Raw genomic sequence first — 18,641 nt, 5'->3', positions numbered from 1 at the left:
CTTACTTGTAAAAAATTTTTTCAAAAATAATACACGTCAATCCTTTGAAACAAAAACTTCTCATTTTGATGAACATTTCAGATGAGTGACTGCCTCAAAGTGAAGCATTTTAAAGTATGAAGTTATCAAAATGTAACCAAGGATTAAACATGATTAATTGTCAAAGCCATTACTCCCAAAAGACAACCACCTTATAACACAGCAAGGTTTCAGAAGAGGAGGAGCAATAACATTATCTTATGTGTTCTGTTTAACCAAACATGGTATTATTGTCTTTTTAATTAATCTTCAGAGAAGTAATTAACTATATAGGCACTGGCTGTGGTTCATTCAAAAACACATTTACAATAATCTTTGTAGACAAAGATTTGTATTAAAACAATGAGGCATGTGAATGATACAAAGAAAACACTGATCACTCAAGAGGATATTAAGTGTCCAAACACCAATAATGCAAAAAATGGCACTTAATATCATTAGAAAAAACAAGATATAAGCTCTCACAAAAAATGTATAGATGCACTTTATAGAATTTATCTTAAAGATGGGGATTAGAAGGACTGGTGTTGTGGCATTCCAGGTTAAGCGACCGCCTGTGATACCAGCATCCCATATGAGTGCAGGTTCCAGGCCCAGCTGCTCCATTTCCAATCCAGCTCCCTGCTAATGTGCCTGGGAAAGCAGTGTAGGATGGCTCAAGTGTTTGGGCCCCTGCACTCACACGGGAGACATGAAGAAGCTCCTTGTGCCTGGCTTTAGCCTGGCCCCACCCTGGCCATTGCAGCCATGTGGGGAGCAAACCACCAGACGGAAGATTTCTCTCTCCCTCTCGCCTTCTCTGTCTCTCTCTCTGTAACTCTGCCTTTGAAATAAATAAATAGATCTTTAAAAAATCAATGGGGATTATATAAAAAAGGAAGAAAAGTTTAAGTACTTTTATGGAATTGTTTCTGAGGCCCTCTTAAAATACACAACACTTGGTCCTTCGCTGGGGCACGGAGGGTATTGCTGCTGCCTGCAGTGCTGGCATCTCATATGGGCACAGGTTCAAGTCCTGGCTGTTCCACTTCCCATCCAGCTCTCTGATATGGCTGGGGAAAGCAGTGGAAGATGGCCCAAGTGCTTGGGCCCCTGCACACATGTGGGAGACCTGTAAGAAGCTCCTGTATCCTGGCTTTGGATTGGCCTAGCTCCAGCTGTTGCAGCCATTTGGGGAGTGAACCAGCAGACAGAAGATCTCTCTCTCTCTCTCTGCCTCTGCCTCTCTCTAACTGCCTTTCAAATAAATAAATAAATCTTTTAAACACACACACACACATATATATAAACACTTTTTCCCCCTTATTTCCTACTCTGAGAAATGTCTCCTAACTAATTGATGATGACAGCCAATGCCCTCCACATGAAACTCTTATTGGTCGTTTTCTATAATGCTAACCATGCTAAGTCAAGGTATTCTGAAGATAAAGGCTCTACTATGCTCCCAAAAAGAGTGTTCTCAAAATTGGGTATGCAAATAAAAAGACCCCACCAAAAATAATTTCATTTGAGCAGATATAACTTTTGCAATATTTCCATACTTCTCTTTTAAAACACAGGAAAAATTAACTGCAAGCCAATTAAAATACTATGAATTAGGCCTTAAAATGACTATGCATAGCAGGTTTTTAAAATGTAAGAGTTAATACATTATCAAATACAGGCATTACCTGGATAGATGGCTTGTTCAAGTGACCCAGATTTGAAGTTGTTTGTCTTGGTTCATGTCCTAAGACCATCATATTAGCATTGATCAATCTGAAGGCATCAATAACAACCTGTAAAAGCAAAGAGTCAAGTCAATTCTTTTATAAAAGCAAATGATGATACCAAGCAATAGTAGACAAGGTATGATCAACTTGCATCTGTTTCTGGCCTATTTCCAGAAAATCATTTAATTATAATATTAATAAAAAAGAACCTCCTGCTGATGGTGCCATCAGCACACCAACCTCCATCTTGTAATGTAAGGTGACATCAATTATTGCAATTTCCATGAAGCAATAAAGAAAAATATTAACTTTGCATCTTTCTTATTGAAATATGTCAATTCTAAACTTTACACCAAACCACCTTCATTGGCATGCATATGTTTGTCACCTAAATTTTACCTAATCAAAATGAATGACAGAAAAACTAAAACTGAAAGTGAGCACAAGCTAAGGGACCACATTCAAAGCCCAGCCCTGTCACATCAATTATACCACTACAGTACTTGAAATGACAACAAAATTACAGCCAGCAAGGCACTTGCCCACATCTTCTCTTCTAGTCAGATACCTTTTACTTCTTGTGACTATGAAAGACGTTATACCTTGCCTGATGGCCTTAAAAGTCCAAGCCACTGTCAAGCATAGGAGGCACAATATAAGAAAACCAAGGTCATTCATGCTTTAAGCCAGGAATATGGTATAGAATGGCCCTAGGTTCACAGTAAAGAAGCAACAACAGGCATCATCTTTTAGTCTGTACAGAAAGACTTCATGCAAATTCTTTCATGATATAACACTGTTAGCTCTTATTTATTAGATTAACAAGTACCACATAGTATCCTATTGCTGTCTTGATTATGTTTAATATAATGGAGATAGAGGAACTTGTTATAAAGCTTTCAAAACTGTAAAGTTTTATGTGAACGCATATGTCTTCAAGACAGATTGACTCTTTAGGGGAATTTAAGTCAATACATTTGCCACATAAAAGTATCTTAAAGCAAAACAATATAGTACATTTAGATTTGACCTTTAAAGTGCTGAGCAACTGAGATTCATCAATATTTTAAAGGCTACTATCAACTAGATTTATTCTTATTCATATAATTATTGTTTAGGCTTTACTAATTACATACTGAATCGATCTTCTGTATATAAAGATAATTGGAAATGAAAAAAAAAAAAACCTGGTGTTAAATTGGAAATGGCATAGAAAATTAATTAATTTAAAAAAATATATTATGTAGGATCTCTGTCTTTAATGTGCTGTACACCCTTATTTAATGCTATAACTAGTACTCCAACAGTATTTTTTTTTCTTTTCTTTTCACTTTGTGTTGCTATATGGGGGCAAACTGTTGAAATCGTTACCTAATATATACTAAACTGATCTTTTGTATACAAAGAGAATTGAAAATGAATCATGATGTGATAGGAAGGGGAGAGGGAGCGGGAGGGGGGAGGGTTGTGGGTGGGAGGAAAGTTTTGGGAGGGGGAAGCCATTGTAACCTATAAGCTGTACTTTGGAAATTTATATTCATTAAATAAAAGTTTAATAAAAAAATATTATTTACATTTACTCAATAACTGAGAAGTTAAAAATAAGATTTATTTTCAGGATAAGTCAACTGAAATGAAATCAAGTCCGAAAATGTTTATAGTATTACTACAGGCTGTCTGTTAAAGAAGAATAAAAAATCACCATTGCTAAAGGCTACCATGAAAGGTCCAAAGATTACAACACAGGATACAAACTTAACCCAAAACATTATGACAAGTGACTCAATCTATGTCTTTGGTCCACAATAATCAGCCAAAGAAAGAAAGAAAGAAAGAAAGTTAGTTTAAATTTTCCCAAAGATTTTTTCTGGTTCAAAATAGAACCATGCATTCCCAGAACATGAATGATTTAATAGTTTGTGAAAACTCTTTCTCTCTTTTTATGCAATAACCTTAATCCAGATTTAACTTTCACATTTATATATAAATGAATATAGTCTAGCTTGCTTATTTAAACTTTTTCTAGTCATGTTTCTTTCTCCATACAGCAAAACAAAAGGTTATAATAGTTATACTTCATTCAGATGTTATTATAATTTGAAACAATTGTTTAAAAAATACATACAAGTAAAATCCCCTAACATAATACATGTTATGGTACAAAACATAATAAGATCAAGTTAAAATGTTGGCAAAGGAGGGGGCAGAGATCAGTTTCACAGATAGCCATACAATTTAAATGCAGAATAAAGAATTGCCACCCTATTAATAGTAAATATTTAAGAGCAAAAACAATTTTGGTTCTATGACTCTATTTAAGATTTCAGTAAAATCATGTGTATGAAAAAATACTTTCACAAAACTATGAAAATTCTTTTAAACTTTTTATACTGAATTCTTTCAAACTAAAACAGCAGTTATTTAATACAAAAGGGTATGAAACTTCATAAAAAGGAAATGAAAATACTATTTAAGTAGATACATCTATGATGATCAGTTAACCACAAATATAAGATTTTTAAATGTTTAACCCTATTAAGAAATTAAGATAAAATTCAATATTAATATTGTGTTCAACTAGTAAATAATGGCCTACATGAAATGATGTTTAGCCTGACAGTTCTTGAGCAGCAATATAATAGCCAATAGAAAATGATCACTTTACAACTAAGATTAAAGGAATTTGCTGCCATCACTATAGCAACTGCTTTAAGAAAACTAACATGCTCAACAACCTGCAAACCAAAATTAGATTTAGTATGCAATAAAAATACAAATATGGCAATATAGTCTACATGTTAATTTCTGTACAATTTTATAATTGCTTTTTCTGCTAGAATAAGTGAGTTTCTCCTTTACAGCAACCTATCAAAATAGACTCATTAATGTCCAGTGCACTAATGAGCAATGGGTGATGAAGGTGTTAATTATACCACAGTGAGATTCAAGAAAAAGCCCTGGTGAGTACTTGGAGGTGTGTACAAGCTAAAGGCATTTCTCCATGTTTGTATATTTATAGCATGATACAACAGAATGACAATAATATGGTCCTTCCATGGTTAAGAACAGAAATCTTAGAACATACTGGACAACAACAACAACAAAATCCTAAGAATTAATTAAGGTAATTAATTAAGACAGAATAATAGAATAATCCATCTTTTGAAGTTATGATTTTTCTAAAATAGTTCATTTTTAAGTATATAAGTGTTAAACCAGTTCAGTTTGTCTTAAAAACTCAAACAACAATTAAACCAAAAACTTTGCACAAAAAATATCCCCCTAGCACATAACAAAAACCCCTAAGCTAAAATATGAAGAATATTTTCAGGTATACGATGCTAGGTTTTTAGAATTCCTTTCCAGGCTGAAGACCTGCACACCACACTGAATCTCTATTCACCAGCCTGACCGTTTAATTCTTTGTGGTACAAGTGCCTTGAGACTTTTCAGAGGTCACTGCAACAGTAGACAGCTTATAACAAAACCATTAGCAGTTTGGCTAGCTTAGGGAAACCTCTTACTTTCCTTTTTTGTTTATTATCACTGCATGAATCTGCAGCATATGATAGTTTATAATTTCTCAGGCTTGTTAAATTCATGTTAAAGGTCTGTTTTCTTGTTGAATAAATTTTGTTCATATAATGCTGCCTATTTCATACACTCAGTCTTTAATAGCACCTTTGGTCTATGCGCAACTCACAGATCAAAACAGAGGACTAAAATAGGGGTTGATGATGCTATTTACATGTGTGATTCCTGCTGTCTTCTTGTTAGTAGCTTTAATATAATAGAAGACCTTGTCTGTTTTGTAATTAACACATCTTTACTGGAGAGATATTTGGAAGTGATTGCTGTGAATATACTGGTTAGTAAAATAAACACAATCACACACCACTTTCTGTTATCAGACAAATTTGTGAATTGTACACATTATACTCCAGATCAACAAACTGTGATATAACAGCCAAGTAGAAGACACATATTTATATAACCCTTTATTTTTCTGAAAATATGTATTCACTCTGACCTTGCAAATATAATTAGCTTGTGGGATGTGCAGATTTCAGTACCATGGTTGCTTTACTAATTGCAACTCTTGGAAATAGATACTAAATATTTGGAAGCTGCCAATACAAAATAAAAACTGCATCTTTTTTGTACATCTGTCTTAGCTTATAAAAGCAAAATAGTTTTAAAAACAATACTGAGTTCAATTTTTATTGCAAACACACTCAAGGGTCAACGACTTGTTATTTCATTTTAATGACAAATATGAGTTAGGACTTAAAATGTTATTTTCAATTTCACTTTAATACTTAATTTTTTTGGCTTCTTTAATAAGTACAGTTCATCCAATATGCTATTTTATTTTAAATTCATATTTTCATATCAACTGCTAGGTCAAAGAAAAACAAAACTAAATTTCTGAAGTACCAGTCCAGAATTCTTAATTTTACATTAAAAGGGAGCTATGTTTAAAGTAGAGCTCTCCAAATTAGTTTAATACAAATGTGTTTTTGGTAGTAGCTACTGTAATTCATTTTTCTCCCCTCTCCCTCTATCTTTTATAGTATTTGCCTCTGGCATTTCCAGTTGAACTTATATTGAAGTCAATGACTATGGGAAGTATATAAGATAGAATAAGACTAACATTTTTAGAATTTATAATGCATTTACTTGAGCTTAAAAATACCCAAAGCAATCTGAATCTTCCATAACCCAATAGGTCAGTTCATTGTAATGTATATAAAATAGCAATAATCTTAGCTTAAAAGAAACAAATTTAAGACATCAAAATCAATGTTAAACACTAAAGAAAGAAAAAAAAAAGGTCAGGATTTAGTTACTAGGTGGGTTACACATTTAAAAACATACAAACCACCACCATACAAAGTAAATCTATAAATGAATATAAAAATGAGAAGTGGGAAAGGAAAGCAGAATCCCATATCAAATAGCTTTATCACCTAGAAATGACCTGTTATCAACTGCTTAGGTTGCTTCTAGATTCTTTAAAAATTAAGAGTGCATGTGACCTGGGAAGTACTGCTGGGGTTTGTGACCATTTCGTTACTTCTGCTGCCATGCACTGCCACACATCGATAAAAGAAAAACATCTTATGTCTCTTGTAAGCCCACAGCATAAAAAATTCAGAGAAATCTTACTTTTTATGCCATTTCCAATGAAAAGCACTAAGAACTAAAACTGACTCATGCCAAATGCATATCACTGAATTGCTGTGATTTCTTAGTCTCAAGTTTGCAACACGGAAATTATTTATAAAATGTCAATTTTAGCTCTGGAAAAGAAATTCCTGTGTGTATGTACATTTTCTTTCTACATCCTCAGAGAATTGCTTACTGTAGCTAGAGATCTGTAGTACAACTTCAATATAGTGGGAGAAAAGGGGGATGGGGTGTAACCAGCATAATGTACTTTTTGACAAGTGAAGACATGCATCAAAATTCAAAGAGTAAAGCCACAAGTTCTGAACATATATGCCTTAATGAAAACAAATTGATCTTTAGAAACTAGCACTCCAAAGGTAATTAGACATTTTTAGATTCATGAAACATGGTAAAAAGAATTTAATCTAGAAAATAAAGTTTAGCAGAATTTTTTTTTTTTTTTTACAGTGTATGCATATAGTCAGTCTGATGCCTGAGGCACTCTGGTGTCAAAATCTAGCCAAGTTAGAATTCTGGGTCTATCACTTGCTAAGCAACCTAGGACAAGTTATTTAATCTTTCAATCTCTTCATTTGCTCATGATGATACTTTAATTTGGTAGCAAGATTAAATAAAATAATACATGTGTATCTGCCACTACAGTTCTTTCTGTTGTTAACTGTGATGGTCATAGCTCAGATCTCCTTTCTGCAGAACCCACTGTATAGAGCATAACTTACTTAAAAACTCCAGATGCTACACCTTTGGATCTATTGGGTATTCACACCTGATCATACCTCCCCTTGGCTGCTCACAGTCGACGACTGAACACAGGAGTGGTAGTAGAACCCAGCCATTTCTGCCAAAACACAGATTTCCCTAGAAGACTAACTTTGGCTCAAGGGCTCCCAACAGCCTGGCTGAAAGTTTTTCAGAACTACATTGCATTCTGAAGCTCCTCCTCCCCAATCCCATCTTTCCTTTCGCCTTTCATGGGGTCACATTTGCACAGCTGTCCTAAGGCTCTCCCTTTTATCACTATATCACAGGTGTTTCTTGCAACAAATCTCTCAAGTGTCTACTCTCATTTTGGTGTCTGATCCTTGAAGTACACAAACTGGTACAGTTAACAAAGCAGAGTAATGCTATTGTAAACAGTGTTAAAGATAGGAAAAAATTGCCCTAAAACCAAATTACAATTACAAATTTGGCATCCAGAGACATTTGGCATATGAAAAAAACCAATAGTAAATCAGGGAGATGTATTTTAAGACATGTATTTCCTTAGGAAGATTCATAATTAAAGGGAAAAGTATGTAGTAAAATTAAATATTATATATTTTTAAAAATTACCTAGTAGGAGCCGGTGCCGTGGCATAGTGGGTTAATTTACCACCTGTAGTGCCAGCTTCACATATGGGCACCAGTTTGAGTCCCAGCTGCTCCACTTCTGATCCAGCTCTCTGCTATGGCCTGAGAAAGCAGCAGAAGACGGCCCAAGTGCTTGGGGCCCTGCACCAATATGAGAGACCCGGAAGAAGCTCCAGGTTCCTGGTTTTGGATCAGCACAGCTCCAGCCGTTGCAGCCACTTGGGGACTGAACCAGCGGATGGAAGATCTCTTTCTCTCTCTCTCTGCCTCTGCCTCTCTGTAAGTCTGCCTTTCAAATAAATAAATAAAAATTTTTAAAAAATATTACCTAATAGCTCTTTCTTCAGGTAGCACTCAACCACAAGAAATCATACTCAGCTTGAATGCCAAGATTGGAAAGTCCAATGGCAAGAAGTCAGATGAATTCAAGTTGGGCATCTTCCAGGTACTCCTGGCGATGGGGATAAACTCAGACTTCAAGGCTCAGCTAAGGGAGCTCAACATAGTGGCCAAGGAAATTGTAGTTTGGTGGTGGCCAGAAAGCTATCATAATCTTTGTTGTCATTCCTCAACAAAAACATTTCCAGAAAATCCAAGTTGGCTAGTACATGAACTGGAGAAAAAGTTTAGAGGAAAACATGTTGTCTTTACTACTCAGAAGAAAATTCTGCCTAAGCCAACTCAAAAAAAACTCTACTAAAAGCCAGCAAAAGTGCTCCAGGAACTGCACTCTGACAACCACGAATGATGTGATCCCTGGGGACTTGGTCTTCCCAAGTGAAACTGTGGGAGAGGGAATCCATGTAAAGCTGGATGGCGGCCAGCTCATAAAGGACAAAACACAGCAAAAACAGTATGAAACAAAAGGTTGCAACTTTTTCTGTTTATCTATAAGCAGCTCACAGGCAAGGATGTTAAATTGAGTTCCCAGAATTTTCATGAAACAAAACTGACTAAATAAAGTACAGTTCACACACATAAAAATAAATGATTTAACATGCCTAGAATCTTGATACTCCTGCATGATAGCTGTGGTTGTTTCTAGACTCATGTGTGACTAAATTGAACTCCTAAGTGAATACTAATGAACTACAAGAGACCACTGCCTATGGTCACTTATCTGATACTAACTCAGAGTGCCAATTCTGTCTGGGGGTCACTAAGTCAGCCTATATAAAATCATCAAGTGACTTCTGATCCCCTGGTAGTATACAAACTAAGGCAATACAACTGTTGTGCCTGTTGACAGTTCCATATTAAAATAAAGGAATAAAAAGCCTGAGAGACAAAGTACTAGGGTCCACACACGTTAGCATGGCAGTAGAGCAACATGATGAGGAGAATAATGGACTTAGACTTTTTGTGCTGTAACTCTGCCTTCAAAGAAAAATATAAATTATATCCTTCAAACTACCATCTCTCTTTGGGGCCAGTGCGGTGGCACAGTGGGTTAGAGCCCCGGTCTGCAGCGCTGGATTGAGTCTTGGCTGCTCCACTTCCAATCCAGCTCTCTGCTATGGCCTGGGGAAGCAGTAGAAGATGACCCAAGTCCTTGGGCCCCTGAACCCAAGTGGGAGACCTGGAAGGGGCTCCTGGCTTCAGATTGAAACAGCTCCGGCCATTGCAACCATTTGGGGAGTAAACCAGCAGATACAAGACTTCTCTTTCTCTCTCTCTGTCTCTGTCTCTCTCTCTTCCTTGCCCTCTCTGTAACTCTGCCTTTCAAATAAATAAATAAATCTTTTAAAAAAAAAAAAAAGGACACACAAACTATCACCTCTCAATAGACAAGGCAGTTAGCAGGAAAAATATGGAAAGGCCAATTATTTTGCTGTATATTACTTTAAAGTATTTTTTACTTTGCTTATTAATATATTACCATATAGAAATTATCTTGCTAATACTTTCAACAACCAAGAGGTAACTATTCTCAATTTATGGAAGAGGAAAGTGAGGTTTAGAGGAATTAAGCATATTAAATGAGATACCAAACCAGTAAATAATACTATGCCAACAGTACTCTTTATCACCAAGCTTTTTGGTTTAACAGCTATCCTAACACAGAAGCAAGAAAAAACTAGTATTAGATCCAGTTATGTAACCGCAAAGTTTGTGTTTCATTCTTTGAATATTCATTCTGTAAGATTTTCTGGCCTAACAAAACATGTTGCAAAACAACTGGAATGAAAAACTGCAATAAACATTTCTGTTTAGTCTTCTATGTGAAGTTTTGACATTTGTATTTATATGTTTATTTTTCTTGTAGAAAGAAAGGGAAAAAAGATAATCCACTATCTATTAAAAAAAAAAACAAACAAACTAGGGGTTGGCATTGTGGCATAACAGATTAAGCTGCCATCTGCAATGCCAGCACCCACATGAGTGCATGTTCAAGTCCTGGCTGCTCCATTTCCAAGCCAGCTCCCTGCTTATGTGCCTGAGAAGGCAGTGGAAGATGGCCCAAGTCCTTCTTGGGCCCCTACATCCACATGAGAGAGCCAGATGAATCTCCTGGCTCCTGGCCTCAGCCTAGCACAGCCCGGGCTATTGTGGCCATTTAGGAAGTGAACCAATGGATGGAAGATCTCTCTCTCCCTCTCTCTCTATAACTCTACCTTTCAAATAAACAAAATAAATAATAAAAAACTAATCACTTTAACAAAATATATTCTTCCCATTTTCTGATAACTGTTTAATTTTAAATTAGTAAACACTTCTACTAAATATGCGACATTGAAAAACACAAATATCACAAAGCACTAATTTGTGCTTAATTTGGAATAAAAAATTATACACAGTAAAGCTTTCTGGAATGTGAAAAATGGTAGTGAACATCTTTGAGTCAGTTTACTAGCAACCTAAGAGTAACCACTGAAGAATCAACTATGACTACGAAGAAAATTTACTACTATAATCAATTCTGTTCACTTTAGGAAATTATAATGATAACAAATAAAGCCTGTCAAAACTAAGTCCCGGGTTCAGAAAAATCCTTACAATTAACCCATGGCTAATGTTAAAACTTCAAATATGATTTTATAAATTAATATACATGGACTCTGAAAAAGCCTCTTAATCAAAGTTGTAGTATCTGTTTGCTGGTCTAAAACTGGCTAAGGAACAGGAGCAGACTTATTATTCTTTATATTTTCAGTGTATATCTTAGTGATCAACAAATGTCTGTTGTGTGAATAACCAGGGATAATTAGCTGACTAGAGAAAGAAAAGCACTTAAGAAGCAAAAGACACCATCAATAAAATTAGTATAGATAATGGACCATTGTTTTAAACATTTTACTGTATTTTTACTTGAACCGTGGAGTTAAATGAAATTCACAATATTCAAAATGAAGAGCAAGTACTAAAGCAAAATAAATTAGCTTAGATTATATTATTAATACCATGAGCTTTAATAAGAACTGTTACCTCTAAATAAGTTTATTCTTTTAGAATTTTTTTTTAATTTTTTTTTATTTTTTTTTTTTATTTTTGACAGGCAGAGTGGACAGTGAGAGACAGAGACAGAGAGAAAGGTCTTCCTTTTGCCGTTGGTTCACCCTCCAATGGCCGCCGCGGTAGCGCGCTGCGGCCGGCGCACCGCACTGTTCCGATGGCAGGAGCCAGGTGTTTATCCTGGTCTCCCATGGGGTGCAGAGCCCAAGGGCTTGGGCCATCCTCCACTGCACTCCCTGGCCACAGCAGAGAGCTGGCCTGGAAGAGGGGCAACCGGGACAGGATCGGTGCCCCGACCGGGACTAGAACCCGGTGTGCCGGCGCCGCTAGGCAGAGGATTAGCCTATTGAGCCGCGGCGCCGGCCTATTCTTTTAGAATTTTAAACATAAAAATTGCTTTTAGATTCCTAGCTGACAATTTCTGATTATATAGCTACATATGCTGTAAAGTATTAAATTTTTCTAGCAGGAAAAGGATAGGCACACTAGCACTTTTTCTTAGGTATCCTTACAAGACCTCAAAGTATAAAACTTTAAACTGATAACAAAAATGAAAAACAGAAATCAAACAAAAGATAATTCATGAACTAAATTTGTTCCAGGAGTTAGAATGGTATATTTACAAGTTATAACAAGAATTTTAATAAAGTTTTTATATGTTCTACTCCAATTTTTCTCTTTCAGGCTGGAAAGCTAGACAACAAAAGGAGTATGTGTGTTACAATTTGGAATTGGGACTACCCAACCCAACTGATCCTTATGGGATAGTAATCAAAAGGGAATCTTTTGAATAGCAGCAATATTAAATATCTTTCACTATTTTCAGAAGACAAAATTAAACTTGAACTCTAGCTCTGATTATACAAGGTTAAAATTCATCAAGGCTAATATCCATGAGCAAACTGGCTAAGTGACCTTGTTAATTTCATGCTTCAGTCATTTATAAATGTTTTTGACTGGCAAGATATAAAAATATCTTTCTATACAAAATTAACTGCAGTTCTTTTCATATGCTAAAAACAAATAAAAATCAGAATTGGTAATAATTGAACACTGATTCATTCCTTGATCTTTTTAATCAATATTTATGAAAAGCTACATTTTGCTAAGCATTATGTAAATTCCAAGGTATGAAATGATTTCTCCCTCAAATAAGTTCCAATAGTGTGGACGACACAATAGTAGACAGCAGTAGTGAGTAAGATACAAAATAGGTAAGTGCAATTCATAGGCCAGAGTTTCAATGCAATCTGTTCATTTTCCTGTTCATCATACACAAAGGAAATACCTTGGAAAATAGTAAGTGCTCAATAAAAAACAGATGAATCAAAATAGCATTCCTAAATTAATCAGGACACAAAATAAAGGGTTAAATCTTCATCTCTTTGAAGTCATTACAATTATCTTTCAAAATCCGAACAAGTTAGACATTAATTTATAGACCTGTTCTTAGCAAAATTTTCAGAAAAATTTGCATTCTAGTCTTTAAAACATTCAGTTTTAATAATTTCCATTACAAATGAAGCACACATCCTAATGACATGTACACCCTACATATATCATCTCATGATATTCAAAATACTTTGAGGCAGTTGCTAAAATTGTATAAATGAGAAAACCGAAGTTCAAGATTAGGTAAATTTTTCAAGGTGATGTTCTAAGGAAGAGAGAAAAATGAGACTTTGTAACAGAGGTCTCATCTCAGATACCAAAGCCCGTTCTCTTCATTAATCTATGTCCTGCTTTACACAATATTTTTTTTAAATAATAAGAAAAGCCAAAACAAAACTACTATTTGAGAAGTTTAAAATGTCCACTGGGGCTGGTATTGTGGTATGGCAAGTAAAGCTACTGCCTGTGATGCCAGCATCCAATATGGGTGCCGGTTTGAGTCCAGGCTGCTATACTTTTGATCCAGCTCCCTGCAAATGGCCTGGGAAAAGCAGTGGGAGACTGCCCAAGTGTTTGGGCCCCTGTACTCACAGAGCTGGATGAAACTCCTGGCCTCAGCCTGACTGCAGTCATTTTAGGAGTGAACCAGCAGATGGAAGACCTCTCTCTTTCTGTCTCTCCCTCTCTGTAACTCTGACTTTCAAATAAACAAATAAATCTTTGAAAAAAAAACAAACTTTCACCATCTTAAAACTTTCTAATAAAAAGTTTCTAGGAAAATAAAATATTCTCCCCACACACCTTGAAAAAGTCATAACCTTCTGAATATCTGAAAATAAAAGGTAAGCTCTTCTAACATTCAATCCCTGACCTTCCTCCTGTATTTGTATTTATTTCCAGAGTCCCATTTTTAGTAAAACGCTGATTAAAAAAAAACAAAAGCAACCATAAAACCACACATTTTACACTCCAGTCTTCCTGAAAGAAGACTGAACAGGTTTAACCACCTGGAATGATATTATTTCCACATTTTTCCCACATGGTACAAGCTCCTCTTTTCTGAATGATGTCCTGCCTTCCTACCCCTCAGAACTCAGCCCAAACTTCTGCTATTTGTACAGGTGATACAATACATATTTGTTGAATTATTTCTGTCTCTGAGCAACTTATTTAATACTTACAGAAACAAGCTTTATTATATATTTGCACTGTTATTAGTATGGTATCAGTATATAATTGGTGGAATGTTATCTTGCTCACTAGTGAGACTAAGTGCATGTAAATTATCTTCTTTTCGCTTATTTTGTACCTTGAAATCACTAGCACACAAGCACATCAAGTATAATTAAGAATTACCTGATGATGAGCTAATTTATAAACAGATAAATATCACACTTTTAAATCTATTGAGTATTTCTGATCAGATTAAACAAAAAATATTTCAAGCAAACCCAGCCAGTGGGAAGCTATAGTTGGAATAAACAGCCAGGTATTTTTAATTGTTTTCAAACAGAGGAAAAAACAATGATTTTATGAGTTAGAAGGTAACACCTGAACATTTACTAAGGAAAATCTTGTCAAGGAAAATGAGTTCTCTGAAGCAGTTTTATCTTTTAATAAACATGCTACTCTCTGCCTTTCCCTCTCTCTGTGTAACTTTGACTTTTAAATAAATAAATAAGGAAAGAAAGAAAGAAATAGGCTAAATATCATTAGCATACTGTATGTTAGTTTTATGATTCTGCCTCAAGTAATAATTCTTTTAGCCCTACAAAAGAAGTATGGTCATATTACAAGTTGAATTAACTTCTAAATTTACAATTGCATCAAGTCCAGTTGTGGACTGAATATGCAAGATAATAAAACATTAAACAAGAGGTTGCCACTGTGCCACTTGAGAACTAATGTTTAAAAAGTCTTTGAATGCATGTATTTTACAAATAAACTAAAAACTGAAATAGAATCTTGTAAATAATTTAACTGATTACAGAGGCCAACAGTAATTTCTAAGAGCTTTCTTTCCATTTAAATTATGAACGCAGTTACCACTAATTTTTCACTTATATCATTTAAAAACATTTAATACTTCATCACATACAGAATAACATGGATGCTTCATCACACAATGCATCTTATTATTGATGTCAGTCTTAATATTTGGTCCTAGAGACTTCACAAAAAACGACAGGGATATGCCTAAGTTGCTTTTTAAAATTAATAGAACAAATGCCAGTTGGGAGTATCAAACAATACATAGCACCCACTGTAAGTAGTACAGAGAACTACTGAGAACTCAAGGACATATAGCTTTTCCCCTTCACTTAAGCTGAAAGGAGTTTAAAAAAAAAAAAGCTCTGCAATGACTTCTGGTATTTATTTTTCATTCCTGAGTTACTTTGATTGTCTCATTCAAAACAGTAAAATATGAAACAGTAAAAAGCTTGAGCTGTAAAATTTTATAAACCTGGAATTATATATACTCTTGTGCTGCTTATTTATGGTCTGATTTTGGCAAAGTTCTTTGATTTCCGCTGATGTAATAGTAGTAGTAATCTATGGCTAGGATTATTGCAAAGAATATATCAGTTGAAATTAGTTGAAAAATCAGTTACTACCATAATACCTGGCATTCAATTATTCAAAAAGATTTAGTGAATTCATCATAAAAGAAAATCAAACTTCTTGTGAAGGAACTGAGATTTCAAAGAAAGAGTCCATGCCCATCTAATCATCCAAAATGAGATGACACTGGAAATTGTAAAAATGGAAATGTAAAAAATACACAGGAAAGAGGTTTTTTTTAAAAAAAATGAACAGAGAACCAACTTAACTCACTTACACAAACTGTCATTTTAGCTCTTGGTCTAATCATACCCTTACTAAATATTTTGACAGCTTTGATAAATCATGTGCAAGGGAGAGTCTATGCCATCCATCATTAAAAGTTTCTATTCTTATATCTAATGATTTAACTAGAATACCCTGGCCATTACATTTAATGATTAAACTAGAATACTCTAACATTTAATTTCACTCATAGTATTGAGAGGTCCTGACATTGAAAGAGTCATAAATTACAACCCAACTCAGACACATGAAGTTACATTACTAACAAAAAAGCAGGTATTTATGTAAGGAGATGTAACTGTATGAATCTATGTTATGTACAACAAGTGATGTGGATCATCAATGATAGATATTTACACTCAATGTTTTAAAAAATATTTTTGTAACATAAAACTAGTGATACATGATTTCAAAATTTTAGATTTTTTTTTAAAAACTAGATTTATAATTTTCAAAGAAATTTATTCTTTTAAGGTGAATTACAATCAGTTAGAAATAATGCAAATTCCAGTATTACATAATACTTAAACTAGATTTGGAAACTAAAATTGCCATATAAAATTATATTTTAAATTAAGTTCCAATTATTACTTATAAATAAGTTATTTTGGTGGTGAGCCTTATCAGTTAATTTTATGTTTCTAAAATAATAATTAAGTGAATTACTAAAAAGGTGCCTTAAATATTAGAGAATTAAACTTAAGAGTGTTTATGCTGTACTTTTATTCATTAATAAATATCAAGAACTTCAACTCATTTTATGTCTATCAGTTAAATAACAATATAGTTAGTAAAAAATAAAGTAAGTTGAAATATAGGCATATAGCAAGCATCACAAGTTATACACTCTGAATTGTCCAGTATATCAGTTTCAGTTATTGTTTTTGTGAATAGTGTCTGCCTCTAAAAAAGTTAAAACACATCTAAGAGGATCATGAATTAAAGAAGACCTCAATTTTTATACATCATAACAATTGATGTTAGAAAATATTCACATTTGAAATCCATGACAAATAAAAACTTCACGTTTTAACAGCCATATTTATAGTTTGTTTGAGCTGGTGAGCAGATGTAAATGTAATCTACACTACTATCAAACTCCAGGTCTGAAAGATATCAAGCTAATATTTATTCCTAAGTGCTTTTAAAATTATTTGTAATACCTGCATAAAAAGGATTCCATAAATGTATTGTGATTTTATTTTAACAATTATTCTACACTACAATGGAAGTACATGCTCAAACAAGACACCTCAGCAGTATTTTAAAGCAGTAACCACCTAGCCAATTTCTGTATGTTCTGTAGTTTTTCTAATCCACTCTCCCTGTGGTTGAGCAAAATCGAATTGCCTCTCACATTTGCAGACAGCTCTGTGAAGGTGATAATAGAGCTGCTCCCTGCTGTCATGAGGCAGGAAATAGGAAAATGGCATATGGGGCTAGAAAGAAAGAAAAAGAAAAAAAAAAAAAAAAAAAAGAAAGAAAGAAAGAATGAAGGAACAAAACAAAACAAAAAAAGAACTAAACAAGAACAAAAGAGATTTCAACAAAGAACAACTATAACCCAATATGCTTTGCAAGTTAATCTCTTTTTTCAGAATCATTTAAATTATTTAATTATTAATCTACATCCTCATTCCAAAATTGTGAATGGCTGATATCAAATCTTCAGGGCAAGTTTTCATTGTCTAAAATATCTGGAACATACAACTCCAGAATACGTCCTGTATAATGTCTGCAGAGCAGAGCCCTTTAAACAGATTTTTTTAACGTTGTGCCGATTCCAAATTCACTATTTGAGCCCAAAAGAAGGTAATGTTTATTAAAATAGTAATGAGATGTATATAGAAGGTTTTTAGTATGATTTAACATTCTTCATTTTATGAAATTTAAAGATAGTCATGATGATTAGATAATGTGTGACTAAGATAGAAACAAATCTCCAAATACCTAAATTGCTAATAATACCAAGACAAATTTATTGACTTGTACCTTTTCTTGCTTAGGTAAACATCGGTTTTCTGTGTAATTAAGAATTCTTCTTAAAACAAAAGGGATTTTTATTTTATGCATCTGTAAACAATATGTGGCAGTAGATGGCAATAAAGATTAGAATCTACTCTACCTTTCCTTTTACACTCTGAATGGGATCCACAACCACTGCCACAGCTCTCTCCGACAAAGCTTCAAAGCTCTGCTGAGTGTTGATATCCACACCAGAAAGCCAACAACCAAAGCCAGGGTGACTGTGATACCAACCAACAACCATCTCAGGCCTGAAACAAAGAGGGCATTCAGAAACTCAGAACAGAACATGAAATACATTTATGATATAAAAAGAAACAACACACTAACAGGGTATAAATTAAGAAGAGATGAAAAACACACAGGTGTGAAAAAGCACCATTAGAAACATTGAAATCATATACCATATTATCCAGAAAACACGAAAATGAATAAGTGTGACAAAGGAGTGCTATCATTAAGAGACGCACATTAGCAGTGGTAGATAAGGCTTTCAGTTTTTCACCTTGTTACCACACTTTCTCAGAGCCAGTTTTTACCCTTTCAGCATTCAAGTAAATATCTACTCTTTAACTCCTTAGCTCTGGTAGTTGGACTTTCCAGGCATAGAGTACATTTTTAACAATGGAC

General features: G+C 34.3%; 1 protein-coding gene and 1 pseudogene across 5 annotated transcripts in view; one reads left to right on the top strand and one right to left on the bottom strand.

Moving 5' to 3' along the window:
• The window catches only part of PSMD14 (proteasome 26S subunit, non-ATPase 14), a 110,886-nt gene that overhangs the window by 23,513 nt on the left and 68,732 nt on the right, over positions 1-18,641 (bottom strand). For all 5 annotated transcript variants that reach the window (XM_062187326.1, XM_062187331.1, XM_062187350.1 and 2 more), the window contains 2 exons: positions 18,112-18,262; positions 1,710-1,817 (listed from right to left, as the gene is read on the bottom strand). In XM_062187326.1, the coding sequence (XP_062043310.1) occupies positions 1,710-1,817; positions 18,112-18,262 (259 nt within the window). The remainder of the gene's footprint in view (positions 1-1,709; positions 1,818-18,111; positions 18,263-18,641) is intronic.
• LOC133774106 (small ribosomal subunit protein eS7-like) lies at positions 4,659-9,255 on the top strand (annotated as a pseudogene).

The sequence above is a fragment of the Lepus europaeus genome, chromosome 1, assembly GCF_033115175.1.
Source record: "Lepus europaeus isolate LE1 chromosome 1, mLepTim1.pri, whole genome shotgun sequence".
Taxonomy (NCBI): Eukaryota; Metazoa; Chordata; class Mammalia; order Lagomorpha; family Leporidae; genus Lepus; species Lepus europaeus.
The sequence above is the reverse complement of the archived record's forward strand: the minus strand, read 5'-3'. Positions and strand labels throughout refer to the sequence as shown.